The 25980-nt window shown below is 39.7% G+C and overlaps 1 protein-coding gene across 3 annotated transcripts in view; it reads right to left on the bottom strand.

Moving 5' to 3' along the window:
• The window catches only part of Srbd1 (S1 RNA binding domain 1), a 180671-nt gene extending 156934 nt beyond the window's left edge, over positions 1-23737 (bottom strand). For 2 of the 3 annotated variants that reach the window (XM_048352999.1, XM_048353001.1), the window contains exons 1-7: positions 22364-22382; positions 18825-18904; positions 16614-16791; positions 15214-15582; positions 9348-9514; positions 5114-5231; positions 3718-3856 (exon numbers count right to left, since the gene is read on the bottom strand). In XM_048352999.1, the coding sequence (XP_048208956.1) occupies positions 3718-3856; positions 5114-5231; positions 9348-9514; positions 15214-15582; positions 16614-16791; positions 18825-18904 (1051 nt within the window). In that variant the 5' untranslated portion in view covers positions 22364-22382. Of the gene's footprint in view, positions 1-3717; positions 3857-5113; positions 5232-9347; positions 9515-15213; positions 15583-16613; positions 16792-18824; positions 18905-22363; positions 22383-23709 lie in introns of those variants that run through there. The other variant, XM_048353000.1, reaches the window with a different exon arrangement.
• Between the last annotated feature and the right edge of the window lie 2243 nt (positions 23738-25980).

The following is a 25980-nucleotide window of genomic DNA, read 5'->3' as shown; positions in this document are numbered from 1 at the left end:
AATATCTGGTTTCTTAAATACTTCTTTCAGAAATGATGGAAAAGCACATCTTTGAAATGAGCCAGGCATAGTAGTGAATGTCTGTAATCCTACCTACTGCACGCCAGCCTGGGAAAAATTAGTCAGATACTGTCTCAAACAGAATATACAAACAAACGAGCTGGGGGTGTGGCTCAAGCACTTACATAGGCCCAAGGTTCAATCTGACAGGGAGAGGGAAAGGGGAAAAGGAAGAGTGGAAAAGGGAGAGGTGAAAGATAGGGTGAGATGACAGAGAGGAAAAGAGAAAAATAGAGGGTGAATGAGGAGAGGGAGAGAGAAGGACATCGAGAAAAACTCACAGAATTGAGAGTGACTGTGTATGTAGAAAAACATTCCAAACTAAAAACAGTACCTAGCTTCTTTACAATTAGTTATACATCTACATTTGTAATCAGCATAAAAGAAAGAGTGGACAAAGCAAAGTCCAAGTCCTGGTATGTCTGCAAGTACCAGGGTCAGGTATGCAACTTAACTATCCATATAATCAGAAGAACCACTTTCCGGCAGCTATCATCATGTATCCCAGAAGCATCACCACATACAAAACTCAAAGCAGAATGCTTATCACAAACCTACCCAGCAGGAACTCAATCTGTGTGAAAACCAAGGAGACTTTTGCACAGGGGAATAGGAAGCAAAAGGAAAAGAAATCAGACATAGGGAGGAACCTCAAGCTCTAAACCTTAATTCTAATGAAGCCCATCATGATGGGCTGGTGCTTCCCACCATGGTTAACCCTAAGGACTGGCTATTCCACCTCAACTACTATTAAGATATTAAATGTTGCAACCATTTGAAAATCTAACCATAAACAAACATTAAAGATTAAGCAAGGGCTAGAAATATGGCCTAGTGGTAGAATGCTTGCCTCACATACATGAAGCCCTCAGCACCACATATGTAGAAAAAGCCAGATGTGGTACGGGACTCAAGTGGTAGAGTGCTAGCCCTGAGCAAAAAGAAGACAGGGACAGTGCTCAGGCCCTGAGTTCAAGCCTCCGGACTGACAAAAATAAGATGATTAAACAAATCTGAATTTTACTCATTATAACCAATTTCTAAGTTGAAATAATGCTATTTTGTCTTTTTGTTATATTGTCTTTTCCCAAACATAAGATGTATTTGTCATGATCAAATATTTATTATGTTACAGACACATATACTCAATATTTAATCACAAATGTGCACTTGCTAGATTATTTAAAATTTAAAAGTGCTATGCTATGTTATGATTCTGTACAGGTAAATACACAGTATGAATTTTGTTATCATAGACTGCCCCCTACTGACGTTTTTGTCTGCCAGCCAGAAGAATCAACAGAGAGCCCAAAGAAACTAAAAGTAGGGTGGAGAATAGACAGGTCAAAGTTGAAAAATTTTGTAGTTGGTTAGGCTAAATAAATCTGAAGATCTAAAGTACAGTGGGAAGAGTTTAGTCTGTAAAACTGTACCATAAACTGGAAATTTGCTAAGAGGAAATTCACTTTCATAGGTGTGTCCTTCTCACAAATAACAAAAAAAAAAATAATAACAAACAGGTGAGATAATGATTGTTATATGCACTACTGTGTGACTATAATCCCAACACTCTTACAAGTTCAAGGCCAGCCTGGTTATGTATTAGAAGCTTCAAAGTAAAATAAGAGAAGCAGGAATCAAGTGTGGCTCAAGTAGTAGAGTACATGCATCAAAGTTTTTTAAAGTTTCAGAAACAGAATAATAGCTTTAAAAAACAATATAGAAGAACCTTTCTAACTATGGGATATGAAGGAATTTCTTTTTTAAAAAAATTAATACAACTAAGGCATAGGCTAGGCACCGGTGGCTCATGCCTATAGTCCTAGCTACTCAGAGGCTGAGAGGATCTGGTTCAAAGCTAACCCAGGCAGAACAGTCCCTGTGAGATGCTGATCTCAACCACTCAAAAACTAGACAAGCATTGTGTCTCAAAGTGGTAGAGTGTTAGTCTTGAGTAAAAAGAGCTCAGAGACAGTGCCCAGGTGCTGAGCTCAAGCCCCACAACTGACAAAAAAAAGAAAAGCTAAGACCTTTCATTTACCAAAAGGTGCCAAAAAGACAAGTTACAAACTAAGAGAAAGGACTTGCAATACACATTAATAACAAAAATTATCTTCAAAATAATTAGTTATTAAGAAGAAGTGAAAGAGCACAGAAGAATAATCAGCAACTAGGAACTTCATCAAGAAAAAGCTAAATGGCTAACCAACAGTCTATCAAAATCTGCTGGATTGCTGGAAGCCAGTGGCTCATGCCTATAGTCCTACTACTCAGGAGGCTGAGATCGGAAGATCAAGTTCACTAGCCCAGACACACAAGTCCCCTTGAGGCTGAGATTTGAGGGTCGTGGTTTGAAGCCATCCCAGGCAGAAAAGTTCCTGTAAAACTCTTATCTCCAATTAATCACTCAAAAAAAAAAATTCTGAAGTGGATCTATGGCTCAAAGTAGTGGAGTGCTAGCTAGCCTTGAGCAAAAGAGGTTAAGGACAGTGTCTAGGTCCATAATTCAAGCCCCAGAACACCACAAAAAAAAAAAAAAAAAAAAAAACTCTACATGATTACAATGTTATCTTTTTTTCTTTTGGTGGATCTGTGATATTTGACTTCATGGCCTTTACTTACTAAGCACTTTACCACTTCTCTAGCCTGTTTTTTTTTTTACTGTTTGTTTTTAGGTTACACTTTTATTTCCCACTTGGGCACATTCCTGGACTGCAATCTACCCTTGAGGCTTTTCATAACTTCTAGGATGGTAGACAAGAACCACCACATCTAACTTCTTTCTGTAGAGACAGAATCTCACTTCTCTCAGACTTTCTGCCTCAGTTGGCCTGGTACTAGATCTCCTACTCTCAGCTTCCCATAAAGCTTAGGGTGATTGCAAACAACACTGGGCCCAGCTACAAGTTGAGAAGGGGTCTTGTCAACTTTTCTGTGTTGGCTGGCCCTGAATTTCAATTTTCCTGATCTCATCCTCCCAAGTAGTAAGGATTAAACTAGCTGACAAAGTATCACCATCATCAAACTGCAATGGTTTTCTTTTATCTGCTTTACATTCTTCTACATAGACACTTTGTATATTACTTACAAAACCATTTTTATTGTGAATATTTTTTAATTATAAGAAAGACAGGAGTTAGGAATGTGGCTTAGTGGGAGATTTCTTTCCTAGCATGCATGAAGCTCTGGGTTCCATTCCTCAGTACCACATAAAAACAGAAAAAGCCAGACATGGCGCTGTGGCACAAGTAGTAGAACACTAGCCTTGAGCAAAAGAAGTCCAGGCCCTGAGTTCAAGCCCCAGGACTGACCAAAAGAAAAAAGGCAGGGAAGGGCTGGGAATATGGCCTAGTGGCAAGAGTGCTTGCCTCATATACATGAAGCCCTGGGTTTGATTCCTCAGCACTACATATATAGAAAAGGCCAGAAGTGGCGCTGCAACTCAAGTGGAAGAGTGCTAGCCTTGAGTCAAGAGGCCAGGGGCAGTGCTCAGACCCCGAGTTCAAGCTCCAAGACTGGCAAAAAAAAAAAAAAAAAAGGCAGGAAGAAAGAGGATAAAGGAGCAAAGAAAAATTGAGAAAAATAAGAGAGAAAGAAGGAGGAAAAAATGGGGGTGGGGAGGGAAGATAGGCTGATGTTTTTAAGTAAAACCTCTACCTTTAACATCTGGCCGGATGTAAGACAGCAGATTAAGCCCTGCGGGATTCTGGAGCAGGGTCCAGGCTGCTCCTTCTAATCCCAACTGCTTTGCTCTTTGGGCTTTGGTGCCTTTGCTTCCAGTTTTATATGGAGCAGACTAGGGAGGGGAAAAAAAAGGCAGATAATGAATAACAGGGTTCAGTTTTAAAAGCCAAAGTTAAAAACTAGGATGTAAAATTAGAGAACAGATTGGGAATGCTAATGACAACCTTTTCTCAGCTTTGTCTTCTCAGAGGTGAATTCTTGATACCTCATCAATACTCTACAAGGGGTAAGTATATGCCTTTTCTTGTGCTTTAAGCTTTTTTATATGCTTAGTCATTTGTTTAGATTTCCTTAAAACTTTTTGCCTGGACTGCAAGGCCCTTCTCAATTCTTCTAAAGTTGCCTTGTATTCATACAAGGCTTCTACTTAGTCCACAGGCTCTCCTCAACCCACCACCATCTGACTTTTCCCACACACCCTGCTGTAAGAAATACCACACAGATCCCTGACAATTTTCTAATTACAAAATACAGTTTTTCAATTCTTATTTTGCCAAACTTTCCTGCTACTACTGATCATTACTCTCCTTCTGAAATCCCTTCCCTACCTACTATCACCTCTGTATTCTCCTTATACATCTCCATTTTTCCCACCTCAAAAGCTGATGTGGCCCAATAGTTGACTCCGACCTGCTCACTCACACTCTCCTTCAGAGAATACCCCCATCATCAGTTTCCAATACAATCCTCCCACAGCATCCATGGGGGATGGTTTAAGGAAAACCTTTCTTTTTCCTATGAAAATCAAAATCTGAGGATGCTCAAGAATCTTACATAAAATGGCTTAATATTTTCATATAATCTGCACTTCATCCTGTATACTTTAAAATCACCCCTAGATTACTTATAACACATAAAACAACGTATGTAATTGGTTGCTATGCTATACTGTTTAGGAAAATAACAAAATTCTGTATGATCAATAAAGACAATTTTTTTCAAATATTTTCAACTCATGCTTGATTGAACACATGGATATAGAAAATGAATTGGAGGGCCAACTACCTACTACAAGCTGAAAACACTCAGATCTTCAGAGTAAAGACACTCTATGTCTCTAATTCAGCCGCCACCCCACGCTTCAAATTTGTATAATTACTCTCCTTCCCACTTGACTGAAATTCCTTAAGGACTATGTATTATCTGTATTTATAACACAAAAACAAAAGTAACTGATACTTACAGAACAAACGAAAAGTATCTTCATGAATTAAGTAATGGTGGACCTCAGCTTTTATATCTTAAGTCTTTTTTAGTTATAAAAAAAGACCCAAACCATACCATAAAGAGATTTTTAAAAGTTTCTTACCACATGTTCTAGCTCTTCAAAAGTTTTACAGTTCAGCAAGGCTTTTAGTAGGCATTCAGACATCTTCCCCTCCTTCTTGATTTTCTGGATTGTACTATAAGCCTTCTTGGCTACAGCCCTGAAAAATAAAAATGTTTATAATGTATATCAAACCTACACATCAAAATTTTTTCAGTCAAAGAGAAACAGGCTCTGTTGGGGATAAAGAGGTTAACTAGCAGGAAGGGGTTGGGCTAACAAAGAGGGTGAATAAGGATGAATATGGTTGAAGTAAATGGTTTGTATATATGAAAAGAGAATAAGAAAAAGTTATTTTAGGAAGGGAGTAAAGGGGTAAGAGAGAGAGAAGGCTGAGACTGATTGGAATATATTGTATGTGTAAGTAGAAATGTCAGAGCAACTTCCCTCTATATAATTAATGTATGCTAATTTAAAAAGCTCTTTTTGAATCTATTTCACATTTATTGAAAAGTTGCAGGTAAAGTAAAAGGCTTTTTCATCTAGGTCTTGACAATAATATCCCCTCATGTAAATAAATATACAAAATCACAGCATGTCCATAAATATCAGGTAATTAATATTGACATCTTCTATTACCTAGTCCACAGATCTGAGTCTGAGCCTGAGTCTGACTGGGTCAGCCATGTCCTTTGTAGTAAATTCAATTGGAAATCTTAAGTTTCAAGTAGCTTCCATGTATCTACTGTCTTTTAAGATGAAACAGTATTTCAAACTTCTCTTGATTTGTAAGACCTTGATAGTTTTGAGCTCTTCAGGTCAGTTATTTTGTAAAATATATAGAAGTTTGAATCCCTTTGATATTTCCTTAAAATTAAATTGAGGCAGTACTCCTTTGAAGAAATATAGACGTGCCATTGTTTTCTTCTCACTACATCTTATTAAGTACCTGATGGTTTTTATTTCTCATTAGCTGATCATTTGACTACTGTGGCATCTGTGGGTTTCTCCACAATACCAGTGTTCTTTAGTTCTTTTGTAATTAATATGTGTAGGGAGCTACTTTGAAACTAACTGGGGGACAGCAGGCTGGCTCCATCTCAGATTAGTTAAGGAGGGCAGGGGCTGGATCCACCTCCACTAAGATCTCCCCCACCCCTGAACTTCAGGGTTGAAGACCATGCCCCTTCTGCCCAGAATCCCCAGAAGATTCCTCCTCCCAGTGAACAATAGTACCCCACACACACACACACCTCCCAAAATCCACCCACCAATTCTAGCTAGAGTGATAGGTTGGTTCAAACAGATACTATGTAACAAGTTATAACTCCACTGGCCACCTGTGTGTGACCTGGCATGCTCTGAGTGTTGTAACCTCACTGGCCACCTGCCTGTGGCAGGCTTGACCATGTGACCTTGGTCTTTATAACCCGGCCCTCAGCCCTCGCAGGCAGTAATTCCAGCACCCACCAAGTCTAGGCTGTGGCCCTGGCCCTGGCCAGAGTCAGTTTGGTTTTTTTACTTGCCCAATAAATCCATCTTTTCCATCTTTTTACTTGAGACTGTCTCTGAGGGGTGGACTCTTGGAGGGATGGGGAATCCCCTCCCTCAAACCTCATGACAGAGACCACATCCTCATTATGCTTTCTATTTATTCACTGATTTATTTAGCACTATAGACTCATGGTTTATAATCTACTATAACCATTTATTTAAGACTCAGATTGTCCCAATTTGGCCAGCTACTGCATCCTTCGCACTTTGGGCACTTCCTTATTTATTCTCTGCCACAGGACATTCCAGGTTCATCTTTCACATTCCCTGTCCCAGCCCTGGAATCAGAGGACCTGCACTTAGAAAACAAGTTATAAGTACTGGGTATGCTGACTGCTATTGAACTATTACTGCTTAACCTAGACACACTTAGAATCCACAGTTGATTTCTAAATACCATTCTCCACTAAAAGGAAACAGCACTGAATATAGAAAACCTGCCTCTAGGAATAAGTGCAGAGATTACCATACAAGTAGGAGCTAAGGCAGACAAATTAGTTCCCTAAATTTGCAATGGTTTCTCCTGGTAAGTATACAAATCCTATTGTTATACATAATGCATCTCACTTTTACTCCATTTCTGTTCCTACTTATAGTCTGCCTAGTAGTGGTATTGGCAAATTGACAGCCAAAAGTTAGAGATGGTAATGTGAATTATTAAAAGTAATTAATGAAAAAGAAAATCATATTAAAAAAACTAAAGGCAGAAAATTTTTCAACTGAAGGAAAGAAAATATAAATATAAATCTTACAGTGCAACTCACATATCTTTTATAGTCCTGCTACCATGAAACTGTTTTTGAGGTCTAAGAGTCACTATGGTTATTCTAACAAAAGGCCAATGTCCAGTTGGTCTACACATAAAAAAGATGAGTGACAACTTTAGAAACAATTGTGGGAAATTTTTCTACTTTAGTGGTAGCACTAGTTTCAACTTGCTGGCATCCTACCACTTGAGACACACACACACACACACACACACAGAGACACACACACACACACATACACGGTTCCAGGTTTTTGCTGGTTAATTGGAGATAAGAGTCTCACAGAGATTAGGAATTTGGTTTAGTGGTAAAGTGCTTGTCTAGCATGCATGAAGCCCGGGGTTCAATTCCTCAGTACCACATAAACAGAAAAAGCCAGGAGTGGTGCTGTGGCTCAAGTGGTAGAGTGCTAGCCTTAAGCAAAAGAAGCTCTGGGACAGTGCCCAAGCCCTGAGTTGAAGCCCCAGGACTGGCAAAAAAAAAAAAAAAAAAGGCTCACAGATTCTTCTGCCATGGCTGCATGGCTGATTTCAAACCTCAATCCTCAGATCTTAGCCTCCTGAAAAGCTAGGATTAAAGGCATGAATCATAAGCACCCAGCTCTAATTAATTTTCTAGTAAGAATCCATACTAAGAAATATATTTTCCGGTTGGGTGCTACTGGCTCATGCCTTTCTAGCTACTCAAGAGGCTACAATCTGGGGATGCTAGTTCGAAGCTCCCAGCAATCACCAAAAAGCTGGAAGTGGAGCTGTGGCTCAAGTAACAGAATTAGCTTTGAGCAAAAAAAGCTAAGGGATAGTACTCCCAGTACGAGTTTGAATAGATTGATAGAGATGGAGATATATATAGAGACAGATGGTATATAAATATAATTGAAACAATACTTCATGAGGTAACATTTATCTTTACTACATAAACTGTATTCTTTTTTAAATTTTTTTTCATGAATAAGGACCACTGTTTGAATAAACCTTTCTGAATAACATAGTTCCGTTTTATGGTCTTCAAGCATATTTTTTCTTTCCTTTTAGGTAGTACTGAGGTCTTAAACTCAGGATCTTACACATGCTAAGCAGGCACTCTACTGCTTGAGGCCAGTATACCAGTCCCTTTCTGCATCTCAAGGCAGGGTTTCCACTTTATGCCTGAGCCAACTTGAACTGTAATTTTATTTGTGCTTCCTTTTGTCACTGGAATAACAGATACATGCTACTGGTCCCAGCCACCATACTTCCCCTGTAGTTTAGAAAAACAGGCATGTGCCAACGTACCCAGTCACTGATTGAGATGGAGTCTCAGGAACCTTTATACAAGCCTAGCCTCAAACCATAATCCCTTGATCTTTGCTTCCCAAGTAGCTAGGATTACAATCTTGAGTAACTGCATCAAACCTCAACACATATATCTGAGTTAATATAGTATTTGTAGGAGCATATTTAAGTACTTCCCATACTCTAACCACATAGAACTTACATTCCACTAAGATTAAATTATCATTACCCCTTGAAAAATGCAAAAAAGCAATATATTTCCTAACAAATTCTATAAAAATATTCCCCCACTGATAAAGGAGAACATCATTAGCTTAGACTACAACATATTTAGTTGAAGGCTTATATGAAAACTTAATTCCCTGAGTTCCCTAACAGCCCTAGTATTGCCATTATTCCCAATCACTCTTATGAGAGAAGGTAACATTCACACTGAGGTACACACATTTACCACAAACCATCTCTCTGCTGATATACACCCTACTTATGTGTATATACACCAATAGAGTGACTCCCTGAACCCTTAAATAAGTAAAACAGATCTGACTTTCCCAATAATTCAAGGAAACAAAACACTGGAGCTATCAAAACTAGTGTTATCCATTTCTTCCCTATTTCTCCTCACTACCCCATACAGCGTCTACCTCATACACTAGCCTCATCCCCTCCCAAGTTTCATACCGTAGCTCCTCCAGTGTTTGTTGAACATCTCGCAAGGAATCAGCATCAAGGTTATTAATGAGCTCTTTCCGGTAGCGTATAATGAAGGGAAGTGTATTCTCATCATTAAGGAGATGAATGATGTTGGCACAAACCCAAAGTTCAATATTAGTTCTTTCAGATAAAACCTGTAAATTAAAATTCTGTGGTAATTTACAATAATGAAAATTAAGCATCTATGTTACTATGTATAGTTTCAAATACAGTCTTTTTTAGACAGGGTGTTGCTAGGAAGCCTGTACTGGCTTCAAACTTATGATCCCCCTACCTATACCTCCTGAGTGCTGGGATCACAGACATAAACTATTATAACCCAATCTCAAATAGAGTATTAAATATTGTTCAACTACTTAGAAACCAATTACTGTGGCTTTAAATATATATAGGAAGATTACACACATGCACTAGCAATCATATTGGCAAAATAAATAAATTAAATAAAAATCCAGTCCACAATCCATTGTGCTTAATAGATGTATGCTTTAATAATAATACAATGGTATACTCTTCATATCTCAGAGTGATAACAAAAATCAAGGAGTTGGTAATTCACTGTGTCATCATGAGTAAAAGGAAAAGGCACTTTAACCATTGTTAAAGGTGAACGACATAACCTCTGAAGGAAGGGCATCTTGGCAAAATTTATCACAATTTACAATGCTTGAACTCTTTGATCTACAGTTCTGGTCCTGAGAATTCATTCGAATATTCATTCAAGAATTAATCCTGATCTTTTCTTTCTTTTTTTCATAGCACTATTAAGGTTTAAACTCGGAGCTTTTCTAGGCAGGCACTTACCACTTAAGCCACACCTCTAGCCATTTTTACTTTTTGTTTTTCAGAAAGTTCTCATGTTAAATTTGCCCAAGCTTGTCTCAAACCACAATTCTCCAACCTGCCTGTCCCTTAATTCCAGAGTAGCTGGGTTTTCAGGGCATATCACCATTCAGTGTAAATGAATTATGACTTTCTTTTTCCTTTGGTGCCAGTCCTGGGGCTTGAACTCAGATCCTGGGCACTGTCCCTGAGTTTTCTTGCTGAAGGCTCTACTAGGCTCCACTTCAGGCCTTTGGGTGGTTAACTGGAGATAAGACTGTTACAGACTTTCCTGCCTGAACTGGCTCCAAATTCCAAGCCTCAGAACTTATCCTCCACAGTAGCTAAGATTACAGGTATGAACCACCGATGCCCAATAAAGCTAATTTTTATAAGAACTATTTTAGTATAGTAAACATTATGAAATATCGGTTTATATTAGTAAACTAGTAAATAAATTATGATATGCACATATAGAAGAACATCACTCTTTTTTTTTTTTTTTTGCAAGTCCTGGGGCTTGGACTTGGCCTGAGCACTGTCCCAGGCTTCTTTTTGCTCCAGGCTACTAGCACTCTTCCACTTGAGCCACAGTGTCACTTCTGGCCTTTTCTGTGTATGTGGTGCTAAGGAATTGAACCCAGAGCTTTATGCATGCAAAGTAAGCACTCTACTGCTAAGCCATATTCCCAGCCCCCTCCCCTTAACATACCAGGGTTTAAACTCAGGGCCTCAAGCTTGCTTGGCTGATATTCTACCAGTGGAACCATACATTCAGCCCTGCTTTTTCTGGTTATTTTGGAGATATATCTATCAGACTGTTCTGCTTGGCTAGCTTTGAACCATTATCCTCTAGACCTTAGCCTCCTGAATAATTTGTATAACAGATATGAGCCGCCAGTGTTCAGCTCCATGCATCCATTTAAGAATACAAAGCAGCTCTACATGAACTGATATGGAATGATTCACAAGGAGGAGGAACATGGCTTGCTCCCAGGAAGGACAACTGATTAACTGAGGGTTAGGGAGATCTGTATTTTTTCTTGAATTTTCTATTATGCTGTTATACTACATAGTCAGAATAAATACTAAAGAAATAAGTCTTAGTAAACTGTGCACTATAAGCAAAAAAAGTATAGAAAAGTCAGCCTAGAGAAGAAAATGAGTAAATTGCAATTTCAATAACTGTAATAAAAACCTAGCAACTTTTTCAAAGTAAAAAAACAAAGGAGTGAGCTTTACTATTGTTTCAACCTGATGGCCAAGATTTGCCAAAAACTGAAGAAAAAAGAACTCAAGGGGAAAATTATTAAAGAATTATCATCAGCTGATTAACAAAATCAAGATAAATAATAAACTGGAATCCAAAATTTCAAAATGAAATAAATTGCTGATTACAGAAACAGTACAAAGGGCTGGGAATATGGCCTAGTGGCAAGAGTGCTTGCCTTGTATACATGAAGCCCTGGGTTCGATTCCCCAGCACCACATATATAGAAAAGGCCAGAAGAGGCGCTGTGGCTCAAGTGGCAGAGTGCTAGCCTTGAGCAAAAAGAAGCCAGGGACAGTGCTCAGGCCCTGAGTCCAAAGCCCAGGACTGGCCAAAAGAAAAAGGAACAGCACAAAATGTCATTCTGTGAGAATCTTACATCTCAAAGTTCCCAAAACATCAGGATCCTGGCAATTGCCACAACGTGGATGGAAAGGGAGAGAATTATGTTAGATGAAGTTAAGTCAGATACAGGAAAAAAGAAAAAGAAAACAGAAAACATTAGAGCAGGGTGCCCGTGGCTCATGTCTGTAATCCTAGCTATTCAGGAGGGTGAGCTCTAAGAATTGTAGTTAGGAGCCAGCCTGGGCAGCAAAGACCATGACATTCCAGTAAAGTACTCAAAAAAAGTTGGATGTGGTACGGTGGGTCAAGTGGTAGAGCACTAGCCTTAAGCTAAAAGAAGCTCAAGAGCAGCACTAAGGCCCAGTGTTCAAGCCCCAGGACTAGCAAAAAAGAAAAAGAAAAAGAATTACATGGTGTCACATGTACATGGAATCTTTGAGAAAATGGTAATAGAATAAAATGGTGGTTAATCTGAGTAAGGAAAAGAAAATGAGAGATGTAGATCAAACAATTCAAAGTAGCAGATAAGAATGAAAATATGATATATACCATGAAGCCTATAGTTAACAAAATTATGGTGTTTTAGGAAATTTTTGTCAAATACACAGATTTTAGCTATTGTTATTACAAAAAGTAACTGTAAATTGTTAATTTGATTTGCTATAGCAATCAATTTATTAGCTCCATGTATTAAGCTTCAGCCACCTATAACAAAAAGAAAAAAAAGGGGCTGGGGATATAGCCTAGTGGCAAGAGTGCCTGCCTCGGATACACGAGGCCTTAGGTTCAATTCCCCAGCACCACATATACAGAAAACGGCCAGAAGCGGCGCTGTGGCTCAAGTGGCAGAGTGCTAGCCTTGAGCGGGAAGAAGCCAGGGACAGTGCTCAGGCCCTGAGTCCAAGGCCCAGGACTGGCCAAAAAAAACAACAACTATATTTTGAGTACATATTATTCTCATTATATAGAGATAAAATTAAGTCCTAACTAAATTAAACTGCCCCATCCCATGTCATATTAATTCTTCAAAAATTCAATATGTACACAGGCTAAGATGATTTTTTCAAGCAAAAATACTCTTGAGCACTACTGCAGATTAAAGTGTCTTTATACTGCCCTCTAGCTATCAAAACTCACTCAGAAAGGCTTTCTTCCAAAGAATCCCAAGATTAACTCTCCTCTCCCACAAGATAAAGAATATATGTGAGCATTAGCAAACCAACTATGTTTTTAATTATCCACACATCATCTGCATTTTAAAAGAACACCAAATTCAATCAATGACTTTGAATGGAATTGAGGGGATTTTCTATTTACTCCCAAATCAGTAATCAGACACCTTCATTCTTTAACTATTGCTTCCACCAATCCTCTCTATCCTTCCCTGTTTATATCACCTATCTTATTCAAAGTAAATTTCCTTAAGGATTGAAGGGAAAACCTAACAAAATATACACTGTTAAAAATCAAAGTAAAATTATGAAACCAATTTCAAAGTCAAGAAATAACAAACTCCCCCATGAAATCCTTTTCCAATGCTCTTTTATCTTTCATACAACCACCAACCACTTTCTTCTGATTTCTTTTTTTCCCCCCCGTGGTCTGGGCATTGTCCCTGAGATTCTTTTCCTCTATCACTTAAGCCACATGGCCACTTCTGGTGTTTTTTGAGTAGTTTAATGAAGAGACTTTCCTGCCCTGGCTAGCTTCAAACCACATACCTCAGATCTCAGCCGCCTGAGTAGCTAGGATTACAGGCATGAAGCAACCAGTGCCTGGCACACACACTTCTAACAAACCACATTAAGAGCAAGGTGGGGAAGTAGGAGGGTGGGGGGAGCAAGCCAGCCTTTAAGGTAAACCTGGTGTAGATGGTCTATGACTCATACTTTGAAAACACTGCCTATACATCTAAATGAATAAAGAAAAAATAAACATAGAAAGAAGCTTAATTATACTGTTTCTCCAAGGTACTTGGACTGTTCAGTTCAGGAAGAAAAATGAGAGAAAGGTTGTGAAGCAACATTCCATTCCTTAGTAGGGTGGAAAGAGAAAATAACATATGATTAAAAATCACTGGTGACATTCTACTAGTAAGTAATAGAAAAAGTAGCTTGGATAAAGAAATTCCTGCTGGGCACTGGTGGCTCACATCTGTAATCCTAACTACTTGGGAGGATGAGACTGAGAGAATCACAGTTCTAGGCCAGTCTGGGCATATTACATGAGACCCCAGGCCTAGTGGCATACACCTATCCAGCTGCATGGGTAGCTAAAATTGGAAGAGTCATGGTTCCAGAACAGCCTAGAGAAAAAAAAAAAAAACCCACAAAACTCCATCTCAACAACAACAAAAAGTTTGTGGTGGTGTGCACCTATCTTCCTTCTGTATCAAGTAGCCTAAAATAGGTAGATTTTATTCCAGGAATAAGCTCAGCCAAAACCAAGATCCTATCCAAAAAATTACTGATGAGAAAAGGCAACTCAGGCAGTAGCAGATTGAGTAGAATTAACATCCAGCAGAATCCCTAGCAATGTACAGAAAAAGAAGGAATGTACATCAATATCCCCTAAAACAAACAATAACAAGTAAGACCACTCTCTCAATCTGAAACAGTCCCAGAACGAGACTGGACAGACAAAAGGTTAAAAGCCACTGCTCATGGATCATTTTTCTGTCTCCTCTACAATCCCTAAAGTTAGCTGGGAAAAATAAACCTGGGAGCAATCTTATTTCCCCTGTAGAGATATAATTCTGGCATTGCAGTTTGGAATTCTTGCAGAATTTTCCTGTAAAAAAAAATTGCTAGGTCTCATTCATAGCACATTATAGTAGGCTAAGGATGTTTATAAACAAACAGCCAATGACCCAATCATCTGCACTGCTTTTATAGGGAAATATGGTTCAAGCTCAAAAAACAAAAATTGGGCTGGGGATATGGCCTAGTGGCTAGAGTGCCTGCCTCGTATTCATGAGGCACTGGGTTCAATTCCCCAGCACCACATATACAGAAAATGGCCAGAAGTGGCGCTGTGGCTCAAGTGGCAGAGTGTTAGCCTTGAGCAAAAAGAAGCCAGGGACAGTGCTCAGGCCCTGAGTCCAAGCCCCAGGACTGGCCAAAAAAAAATTGAACCATCAGCCTTTAAGGGCCCAACCTGTTGGTGAAATCTATGTACATGCACAGATGCAATATTGCAAAGACCCTTCTTCATGGATCTTAGCCACAGAACTGATGATGATAGGCCATAAAACCAATCAATAAGCCTGATGCCTGAAATCACTGGCAAAATGAAAGAGAATTGAAAAATTTTCAGCCTTCCCTTGGAAAACACAACTCTCATGCTAGTCAAAAAGGAATTAAAGCAACCAATGTGTCTGAAAATGGCTCAACATACCTGTACTATGTCCCAGTTCATTTCCATCTCTCCTTTAATATTGTTAGCACTGGATGGAAACTTGACAGGCTGCCCCTGGGGGCATGCTTCAGTCTTCATTTTCTTTACTGGGGACTGACCAAATGTGAAATCATCCTCTTCTTCCTTCTTACATGCTCCTTCCTGCATGGTACTTGTTGATGGCATTTCTGTACTGCTACATCCACTCTCTAAGTTGCTGGTTCCTGCAGTTTCTCCATCAGCTTTCAGCCTTTTGTTCCTTGGGGCTGCAATTTTCCGCTTTGTCATCACTGTTTTCCGGGTGTGTACAGTATGCGACTTAGTTTTTTTCTCTTCCAAATCAACATCAGCAATAGCCACAGAGCCATTCTATCAGACCATTAAGAAAACATGAGAATTAGAAGAACTAATTGTCCTGAAATATTCACTGAATATTCACAGCCTGTTGCAAGAGAGACTGAGCTGCAATTAAAACCTTCACTTCTTCAACCACAGTGCCAAGTTTATTCAGTAAACTCAGAAAAACTTATCTAGTTTCATTCCATGCTCACAAATTTCTAATCAATAAAGTTCCTACTTAGGCTAGGAATATGGCCTAGTGGCAAGAGTGCTTGCCTCGTTTACATGAAGCCCTAGTTTCGATTCCTCAGCACCACATATATCAAAAACAGCGAGAAGCGGTGCTGAGGCTTAAGTGGCAGAGTGTTAGCCTTGAGCAAAAAGAAGCCAGGGACAGTGCTCAGGCCCTGAGTCCAAGCCCCAGGACTGGCAAAAAATAAAAATAAATAAAAAATAAAGTTCCTACTTAGTGTAAATTCCAAGCAGAAAATATGTTGGCTATATGAAGTTCAAGTCCTTACAATGATTATTTCAAAATATATTAAACAAGCACTCTGGTTGTATACATCACTCTTATGAACATGTTAATGTAAAAATACCCTTCAAAGATATATTGGTTTTTGAAATGCTGACTCAGAAAACCAGTTCCATCACTTACCAACTATACACCACAAACAAGTCATTTAATATGTCTTACATCTGCCTTTTTATCTATAAAATCAGAATAACTGCACCTTCCTCAGTGGTTGTTGCAAAGTTTAAGCAAGATCATGGTGAAGTGTGGAGCATATTGCCCGTTTTTTAGTAAGCATACTACCACTAGTATTCCTAAGCAACCTCCTATGAGAGGAAAAACGAACTAGATGGAGAAACAAAGTGGATTTAATAGTGTTATTGAGACCCATAACCAGGACATCACTACCCCATAGGTTTTATCATTTCTATGCTTTGTTCTACTCTACATGAGAAAGTAACATCCCTAATCAGGAAAGGAAAACACTTCTACCTACCACCTCAAAACTGCCCCCGCCCCTTCCCCAGGATTTTGCTATAGCACCTACCAGCTCCTCCTTAACAGCCACACCTTCTGAGCCATCACTCAATTGTGGGGTATTCTTCTTCACCCGAGATGCCCTCTTTGGCTTGGATTCCTTGGAAGCAGGCTGCTTGTGGCTTCTTGGGGCCTTCTTTTGGGGCTCCCATACACTATCTTCCTTGTCATCTTCGGAGGCAGATGATCTAGGAATAAGTTGACAAAAGAATTTCCAGGAAAAAGAAATGAAATCAAATATCCAAGAGGAAAAAAAGAGACACATATTCCTTTAAGGAATGATAAAGTCAGAGGTGTTTAATATGAAATGGAGTGGTATGAGCACAGTCTAAGAAAAGTTATCAATAAGAATTACAACAACAGTTGATCAGAGACCAATGTAAAAATACCCTCTTTCCACCATACACTGTAAATCACAGGTCTCTCCACTTCCCTCTTACTTGACAAACATATGCAACATACACAGCCCTTTATATCACAAGAGGTCATTTATTACCTTATGTAACCTACTAAATCATGTTACACTAGTCAATGTGGGCTTTCCACTTTAACTTAAACACTTAAGTTCCAATGTGCTAATCAAATTCATATAAATTTTATTAGGTTACTTGACTCAATGAAAGGAGTAGTAAATAGCCCTACAAACATCTCAAATTAAGCAGAAAGTCACCTCTGGGTCCTTCTGACTTTTATTACTCCTTCCTTTTTTCACAGAATGAATTTGTGCCCTTATTAGACTGTAGTTACTGTACTTGTCTAACAACCAAGACTCAAACTCATATCAAAAGCAGAGAAAAAATCAGCCATGCTGAAGTCTGTTTAAAGAACATAGTCCTCCTGCCCACTCAGAACATTCTATTTTTACCTAATATAAGAAGACAATACTGGTGGGAAGAATAACAACTTCCCTCACTGAGACTCCAGAATGTAAATGTCTTGAGTTTTTCTTGCCAGGAGGCAAAATTTTATTGCATAACTTCTTAGCTAAATTTTGCTCCAAGAAAGTGTAATTATGACAAGCTAAACTACTGATATCCTCTAAGTGAGTTTTCTTCACAAGAGAATACTAATTAAAACACCAGAAAGGGGCTGGGAATATGGCCTAGTGGCAAGAGTGCTTGCCTCGTATACATGAGGCCCTGGGTTCGATTGCTCAGCACCACATATACAGAAAATGGCCAGAAGTGGCGCTGTGGCTCAAGTGGCAGAGTGCTAGCCTTGAGCAAAAAAGAAGCCAGGGACAGTGCTCAGGCCGAGTTCACGGCCTAGGACTGGCCAAAAAAAGAAAAAAAAACACCAGAAAAATCATAAGAACACAAGAATTGTGGATTCCAAAGGAACTATAGTGAGAAAACCAAGGAATCAGAAAATCCAGTAGAAAATCTACTGCCCATTTAGCAGGATAACATCTTTCTATTGCCTCCAAGCAAGAGTGCTGATAAACATGATTTAAAATAAGTGCCAAACATAGAAAGTGTTGTTCATTAAAAAATCCAGTAGAATTATATTGTTACACATGAAGCAATTTTGAACAGCTAGTCAACTCTCATTCTTCACCATGTAAGCCCTGGGCCACATCTGGCATGCACCCCTCAGAGCATATCCTTTACATGACTTTTTTTTTTTTTTCTTTACATGAGTTTTAGAAACTCCACTCTCCTGGTTTTCCTCCTATGTGACTAAAGTTTCCCCTTAGTTCTTGTGACCCCCTCCTTCTTTTTTTTTTTTTTTTGCCAGTCCTGGGCCTTGGACTCAGAGCCTGAGCACTGTCCCTGGCTTCTTTCCCGCTCAAGGCTAGCACTCTGCCACTTGAGCCACAGCGCCGCTTCTGGCCATTTTCTGTATATGTGGTGCTGGGGAAATCGAACCTAGGGCCTCGTGTATCCGAGGCAGGCACTCTTGCCACTAGGCTATATCCCCAGCCCCGACCCCCTCCTTCTTTTTCCCCAACCTTTAAATGCTAGAATGTTATGTAGTATATTCATGTTATACATTCTGTATATCTTATATATTTAGTTGATTACTTTTTCTCTACTTAACATTTTATAACCAATATTAGACAAAGCCTAGAACACACAATGAATTCAATCAACATTTACTGAATGAATGAATAAGACACAAATTTCTTCCACCCAAATGACTTAAGTTTGTAAGTGACAGAATGCATTATACTTTAAAGCATTCATTTTCCAACACCACCACATTAAACCAATACGCTTACAACTCAGAGATGTAAGAAAAATCATCTTCAGACACTGAAGTCTGGATTCGTGCTTTTGCTCTTCTTGGCAATGATGACATCTGGAAGAAATGAAATATGAAATAGGGTGACTTAATGGTCTAATCTCTTCATTTGGCTACAAAATGATGTGGCATTCAAAAACATGCCAATTTGTTTCACAGCTACAAACTGCTGCCACAAGAGGGAGAAAAAAGTATGGCTCATTTACAAGTACAAACTCTAGTCTCCCTGCTATGTAACTGCTGAGTACATGAATAGCTAAACCAAGCATGGTGGTGAATGCTTCTAATATCACTACTAAGGCTAAGACAGAAGGATCGTGAGTTCAATGCCAACCAGATCTATACAATGAAACCTCTTTTTTTAAAAAAAAAAGCATCAAAGTTTTCAAATGCCTTATGAACTGGGACTATGTTTTGAGGAATAAAAATTGCAATGGGTAACAATTCTTAGTTTCTTAGAATTATATACTATCAATTGGCAAAATACAAAGCACTTATTCGCTGTATCTCAAAGACAAAAACATTTTTCTCTCTAACTCCTTACAACATATAAGAGACACTTCTACATAATTAGCAGTAAAATATGACACTAATTACTGGGTACCAGTGGTTCACACATAGTCCAGCTACTCAGGAGACTGAGACTTAAAGAATAGCAGTTCAAACCCAGGTTAGACAGAAAGATCTTCAAGACTCCATCTTAAATTAACCAGAAAAAAAAAAAACCTAGGGTCTGGGAATGTGGCTTATCCATAGAGTTCTTGTCTAGCATGCACAAAGCCCTGGGTTCAATTCCTCAGCACCATATAAACAGAAAAAGTCAGAAGTGGTGCTGTGGCTCAAGAAGTAGAGTGCTAAGAGAAGCCAGGGACCGTACCCAAGCCCTGAGTCCAAGCCCCAGGACTAGCAAAAAAAAAAAAAAAAAAAAACCTAAAGGCATGGCTCAAGTAATAGAATGCTAGCCATGATTGAGAAAAACAAAAACGTAAGAATGAGGTCAAGCCCTGGTACTCACCAAAAAAAAAGAAAAGAGGAATCACATAACACAAGAAGTAAATAGATTTACTTAGACTAGTAAGACTTATTTCCTAAAGAATATGTCAGACCATAAAAACTGCATTAGATGGTGACATGCTTGAAACCCTATAGACAGACAAGTTCCTAAACCAGTTCTACCATCTACTTCAAAGGGGAAGTAATACCTTAAAGGAATATGTAAAAGGTTGTTACAAAAGGGAATATATTCTCCAACTAGCTACAGCTCAACTTAATCTTTAAGTACAAAACCATAGGGCAGAGCAGTGCTGGAAGAACCTGACTAACCAAAGGACAATGTCTCCAGGAAGACAGGATAGGTTTTTATTGCCATGTATATTATCTTTCCTCAAATAAGTAGTTCTAGGTACTAATACTATGATTTCTTTGTTCTGTATGTTTTGCCACCATAAAAACATGGTAAGCTGGTGCTGGTGGCTCATGCCTGTAATCCTAGATACCCCAGGAGGCTGAGATCTGAGGATGGCGGTTCAAAGCCAGCCTGGGCAGGAAAGTCCATGAGACTCTTATCTCCAATTAACCAGCAGAAAACCGGAAGTGGCACTGTGGCTCAAGTGGTAAAGCACTAGCTTTGAGCTGAAGAGCTCAGGGACAGTGTCCATGCCCTGTTCAAGCCCCATGACCAACCAAAGGAAAAAAAATTGTAAAACAAAGGAAGTTTGTGTTTAGTAGGTAATTCAAACTGGATCAGGGCACAAATGGAGATTATTCTGGAAATGGTATTAACCCAGGTGGTATTCCTCTGAAGGAAAAAAAGTATTTAATTTCTACTTGCAGATCATAAATAAAAATGTTTCCCATAGTAACCAATGAATAAATGAAAACAAAACAAAGTACTCAAAAAAACCCAAAAGATTATAATCTTGATTTAGGATGAGAAAATACAGATTCTCCTGGGCACTAACTCAAAATTCCAAAAGTATACCAAGCACCAGTGATTACTGTCTATAATCCTAGCTACCCTGAGGATCATGGTTCCAAGCAAGCCCAAGCAGATTAGCCCTTGAGACTCCTATCTCCAATTCCCCAGCAAAAGCTGGAAATTGAAGCTCAAGTGGTAGAGTCATGAGCAGAAAAAATAAAAATAAAAAAACAAGAGCACAAAGTCCTAAGTTCAAGCCCCAGTATTAGGGCGTGAATGCACACAGACTCACACAAAATTCAAAGCTAAAATGACTAACATATATTGAATTTAAAATCCTAAGCAGGCAGTGGCAGCATTTAAGAACCAAACCAATTCACCAAAAACTTACAGAAGAGGTTATGTATATTTGGGAGATCAAAGATAAAAGGATTAGAGTTGAGTATAAGCTATCCAACATAAAGGAAGGGCTCTAGGAGACCTACCCAACAAAATATGAGATACCTCTGATAGGAGGGGAAAAGTCTGTAAGCTTACTATTCAGAGAAGGTAAAATAGAGCTAATAGACTACATCAATGCAACTCTTACGATAACTATTCTTTGTCCTAAGAGCCCATTCCTACACTATTTTTGCCCACATCAATAAATAGTACCTATTTGTTAAGCCACTCCAAAACCAACTTCAGAGATATAATTGATGTATAATACACTACATGTTTAAAGTGTTCAATACAATAAATTTTGACGTAGTATACACATCACTACAAGCAAGATCATGATGTAACCATCATTCTCTAAAATTTCATTTGCTAAATTGTAGTTTTTTGTTGTTTTTTGCTTTCATCTTCCATACCTAGTCTGGTACTAAGACAAAAATTCTACATCATTTAAATCACCAAGAGGTCCTGTCTGAGTCTGTTTTCTGTTGCTTGAAAAGAATACCAAACTGGATAATTTATAAAGAAATTCTCACAATTCTTCAGGCTGGCAAGTAGGCCTTCTTGCTGAGTTAGTTCATGGCAAAAGACTACCAGACAGCTTTCCAGCTCAGGTTTCCGATTCTTCTAATTCATAGGTCATGCCCCAGGACCTCATCTAACCCTAATTACCTCCCAAAGGTCCTACTTCCAAATACAACACATACATAAATTTGAAGATTAAGTTATCAACACAAAAACTTTTGGAGTACAAAATCCAAACAATAGTAATCTGCATCTCTTATCTGGAGTATTGTATTATCTTTTGCCTGCCCTCTCTGCTTCCACTCTTGCCTCTACAACTCATTCTCCATAAAGTAACTTAAGAGATTGTTTTGAAAATTCTTTTAAAAACATTCAATGACCTCAAGGACCTTCCACTTTCTCTTTCTCAGAATAAAACCATAGATCTCTTCAGGAGTGACCATGCCTTCCTTTTCTAATCACTTTTATGCCTTGCTATAGCTCCTCAGCTCCAGTGACATTCCTACTCTTTCCCACTAGGGTACACTGTATATAAAAGCATTCTCCTGTTCATCTAATGTCTGGCTACCTCTCATCCCTTAAATTTCAATGGAGCAGACCTAAAATGGGTTTCTATACTTTTAAAAGGGCCTTACCTTTGTTCCTTTATAAAATTAGTACAACATATTTTAGATTACACCTTTATCAGAATCTCCTCCTTGCAATAAACACTATAAAGAAAGGAAACATTTGCCTTACACTAGCATCCCAGAGCCTAACCTTTAATGGCTGCTCCATTAAGAATTTATTAAATAAACAAGACATATACAAATGCAGTCTCTATAGGGAAATGTATATTTATTTTCCATCACTATTAGGCAATCACATATGTAACACTCACTAGTTCCTTGAAAAGGTGATGGCACATAAGAACATTGTTCATCTTTAGTGATCTGACAGATTTCTTCTTCCAAGCTATCCGTTTTTGTTTTTTGCCAATCCTGGGGTTTAAGCTCTGGGCCTCAGCGCTGTCCCAGAGCTTCTTTTGCTCAAAACAAGCGCTCAATCACTTGAGCCACAGAGCTACTTCAGGCTTCTCTGAGTACTTTGTTAGAGGTAAGTCTCACGGAGTTTACAGACTGGGCTGGCTTTGAACCCTGATCCTCAGATCTCAGCCTCCTGAGTAGCTTGGATTACAGGCTTGAGGTACCAGCGCCCAACTTCCAAGCTATTTTATCTGTGGACACATGAGCATATTCCAAATTAGTAATTTAAACATTGCTGTGATGTTACTGAGGGAAGAAGCACTATCAACTGAGGAAAGTGAAAATCGGGAAGAACTTACACAAAAATAAAATAGAAGAAAAAAAACACTGTAAGTTCAAGAATAGCAGAGAGGGAACAACTTCTTAAAGTACGTTTCCCTAAAGGAACCAAGAGAAGTGCTTCAAACGTCAGCACGGATCCCCAAGTTATCAAAACCAAAGAGCTGGTAAAAGCCTTGGAGATGGGAAAATCTTTGCTGTGTGTTTTATAAATTAAGACTCGATGAAGATAGTTTACACAAAGGCAAAGGCATAGGAAAGGGGCTACAAAAGAGCCCCAACACCAAAACTAGCAGTGTCCCACCCCACACATATTAACGGCACGGTGTTGCGTGAACGGCTCGAGGAAATTTGCCTCCACGATGCCCAGCACACTCAAGATGCACCACATCCAGATCCTTTCGGATACAAGAACATTCAAGGTTCGCCCGGCTACCCCAAGACAGCCCTAGCGCTGAGCGGCGGCAACTACAGCACACGTCCACGGCGGCACGCGCAGCCACTAGGCTCTTCCGGGCACACACCGCAGATGGCAATGAAACTTCTCACTTTTAAACATGGCTTGCTCCCAAACAAGAGCTCCGAACTTGCATTTTAATGGCCCCCAAAGTAACGGCGCCCGGACGACGGCTCAAGCGAGCCGTCAAGACAGCCGCCACAGCCGAGTCACAGCTCACCTTCCCGCCCAGCTGGTCGCAAGACCCGAATCCTTCCGGTTCCCGCCGGAAGTTTTTCAAACACCGGAAGTCCCACCTCACTTCTCTCAGACCCGGATAGCAACAGGCCGCCCAGGGGCGGCACTTAGGGTGGACAGGTCGGGGTCAAATAGGATGGAGGCGAGAGCAGAGGGATGAGGCGAGGGCTGAGCGAAGGAGAGACCAGAGCGAAGGGGCGGGGGGCGGGGAAAGAACGTAGAAGAAATCCGAGCCATGAAGTGAGGGCCAGCGCAGATGGGCGAGAGCCAGCGGGATGGGCGGAGCCAGTGGGATGGGCGGGAGCCAGCTGTATGGGCGGGGCCCGCGGGGGGGGTGTCCGTGCGGATGGGCGGGGCCAATGCGGGTGGGCGGGGCCAGCGCGGGGATTCTTCTCCCCATCCCCCTTCTTCATTCTTACCCACCCCCACCGCCCTATCCACTTCCCAGGAGCTGTGAGTGATCCCCCACCCTGGGACCCGTGAGTGAACTCAGCTCCAGCCGTGGAGCTCTTTGCTGGGATCCCGGTGAGGGTGGAGGCGGAGGCGTGACTGATGCAGACACTCCTCTTAGTTCTTTCTCTGGACACGCTTTTAAACTCTTTTCATCTGTCCTATGTCAACTTCCACCAAATAATGATCTTTCTCATTTTATTTTTCGTTTTGCAGTGAAAATACTTGAAAAAAGTTCAGCTATTATTGTCCAGATAAAGCATCGCTAACTTCCGAAAAAAATATTCTTAGCGTATTTCATATTTTTCCAATCCCTGAAAGACGGTTTTTGTTTCGGGCTAGTGAAAATACTCAAATCTCTGACGAGCCCTACAGCCTTAATGGAAGGTTTTAGCCGTGCACTCATCGCAGTATTGGTCTCAGTCTCTGTCTGGGTTGCTAGGTACACTGCCACGTAGCGGGTTTGGAGGCCTATGGGGAACTTCCTGGTGGACCTGTCCAAATTGCTTTGTGTCTTATACCTGTTTGCAGTCCCTCCTTATCCGTTTAGCCCTTTACCTCTTAAGATACCTGGCACAGGGCTGGGGATATGGCCTAGTGGCCCTGAGGCCCTGGGTTCAATTCCCCAGCACCACATATACAGAAAATGGCCAGAAGTGACGCTGTGGCTAAGTGGCAGAGTGCTAGCCTTGAGCAAAAAGAAGCCAGGGACAGTGCTCAAGCCCTGAGTCCAAGCCCCAGGACTGACCAAAAAAAAAAAAAAAAAAAAGATACCTGGCACATTAGGGATACTCATCAAATCCCTTTACTTAAGGTCAATGCAAGCCTGGTCACTTGTTCTTGGTCAAGAACAGAAAATCTCCTATTTCATTTTCAGACTCTTGAGAAGTACTATGATTAAACTAGTAATCTGGTATCCAATTAAATTGTAAAATTAGGAAAATGAGGCTGTTGTTAGTCAAGAATTTAACAGACCCAAAACACCATGGATTTGTTTTAGAAGATTCTAAACAGCAGTTTTCCACTGCTGAAGGCTCATTCCCAGGTACTTTGTACAGTAGAGCCCAGAAAGGTATTGAAATGAGCTGTGAATAGACCTTCTGATCCACCTAAACTGAACACACATGTTACTGAATAGTTTTTGTGATGGGAACAATAGCAGGACTGTTTTTAGCCTTGTAAATCTAATCTTTTGTATCTGAAATCATTGACTACTAAAGATCAGTTTCTGAGATTAAAGGTTTGTTTTGGTTTGGGTTTGTTTTTCCTACTTAATTTCCAGTTGTGTCACCTTTTCTGAGTGTTTTAGGAAGATCTGGAACTGTCTGCTACAACTATAGTCTGTTCCACATAAAATTAATAGTTCTGAAGGAATTTTGGAGAATATATTATGTCCAGGATTGTGAAAAGAGAAACCAGATCATAAAAGTCAACAATTATTTACTATTTACTATTACCTCCTCTAGATAGCATATTGTTGCAGACAGGTTTAAGGTAGGTAATAAAGAGGGTCATGGTGAATCAATATTTTTTTAATACTCTTCGTATAATTTATGCACTGGAGGAATTTAAGAGCAAGACTGGAAACTATAAACAGCCAAAAGACCCAAGCAACACTGTCTAGATTGAAAGGCTGCATTAATCAGGTAGTAGCCCACTACAGAATGAAGACAATAAAAATTGAACAGCATCCTGTTGGACCTTGACCAACTCTAGGACCTTAACCTTCCACCTAGGCAAGAAAAAAATGACTACTACACTAAAGTTGAAAACCTGGTAAGACATCTGGGAAAAATAAAACCGA

Source organism: Perognathus longimembris, chromosome 8, assembly GCF_023159225.1.
Source record: "Perognathus longimembris pacificus isolate PPM17 chromosome 8, ASM2315922v1, whole genome shotgun sequence".
Lineage (NCBI taxonomy): Eukaryota > Metazoa > Chordata > Mammalia > Rodentia > Heteromyidae > Perognathus > Perognathus longimembris.
This window is presented reverse-complemented; position numbering and strand designations above follow the sequence as displayed.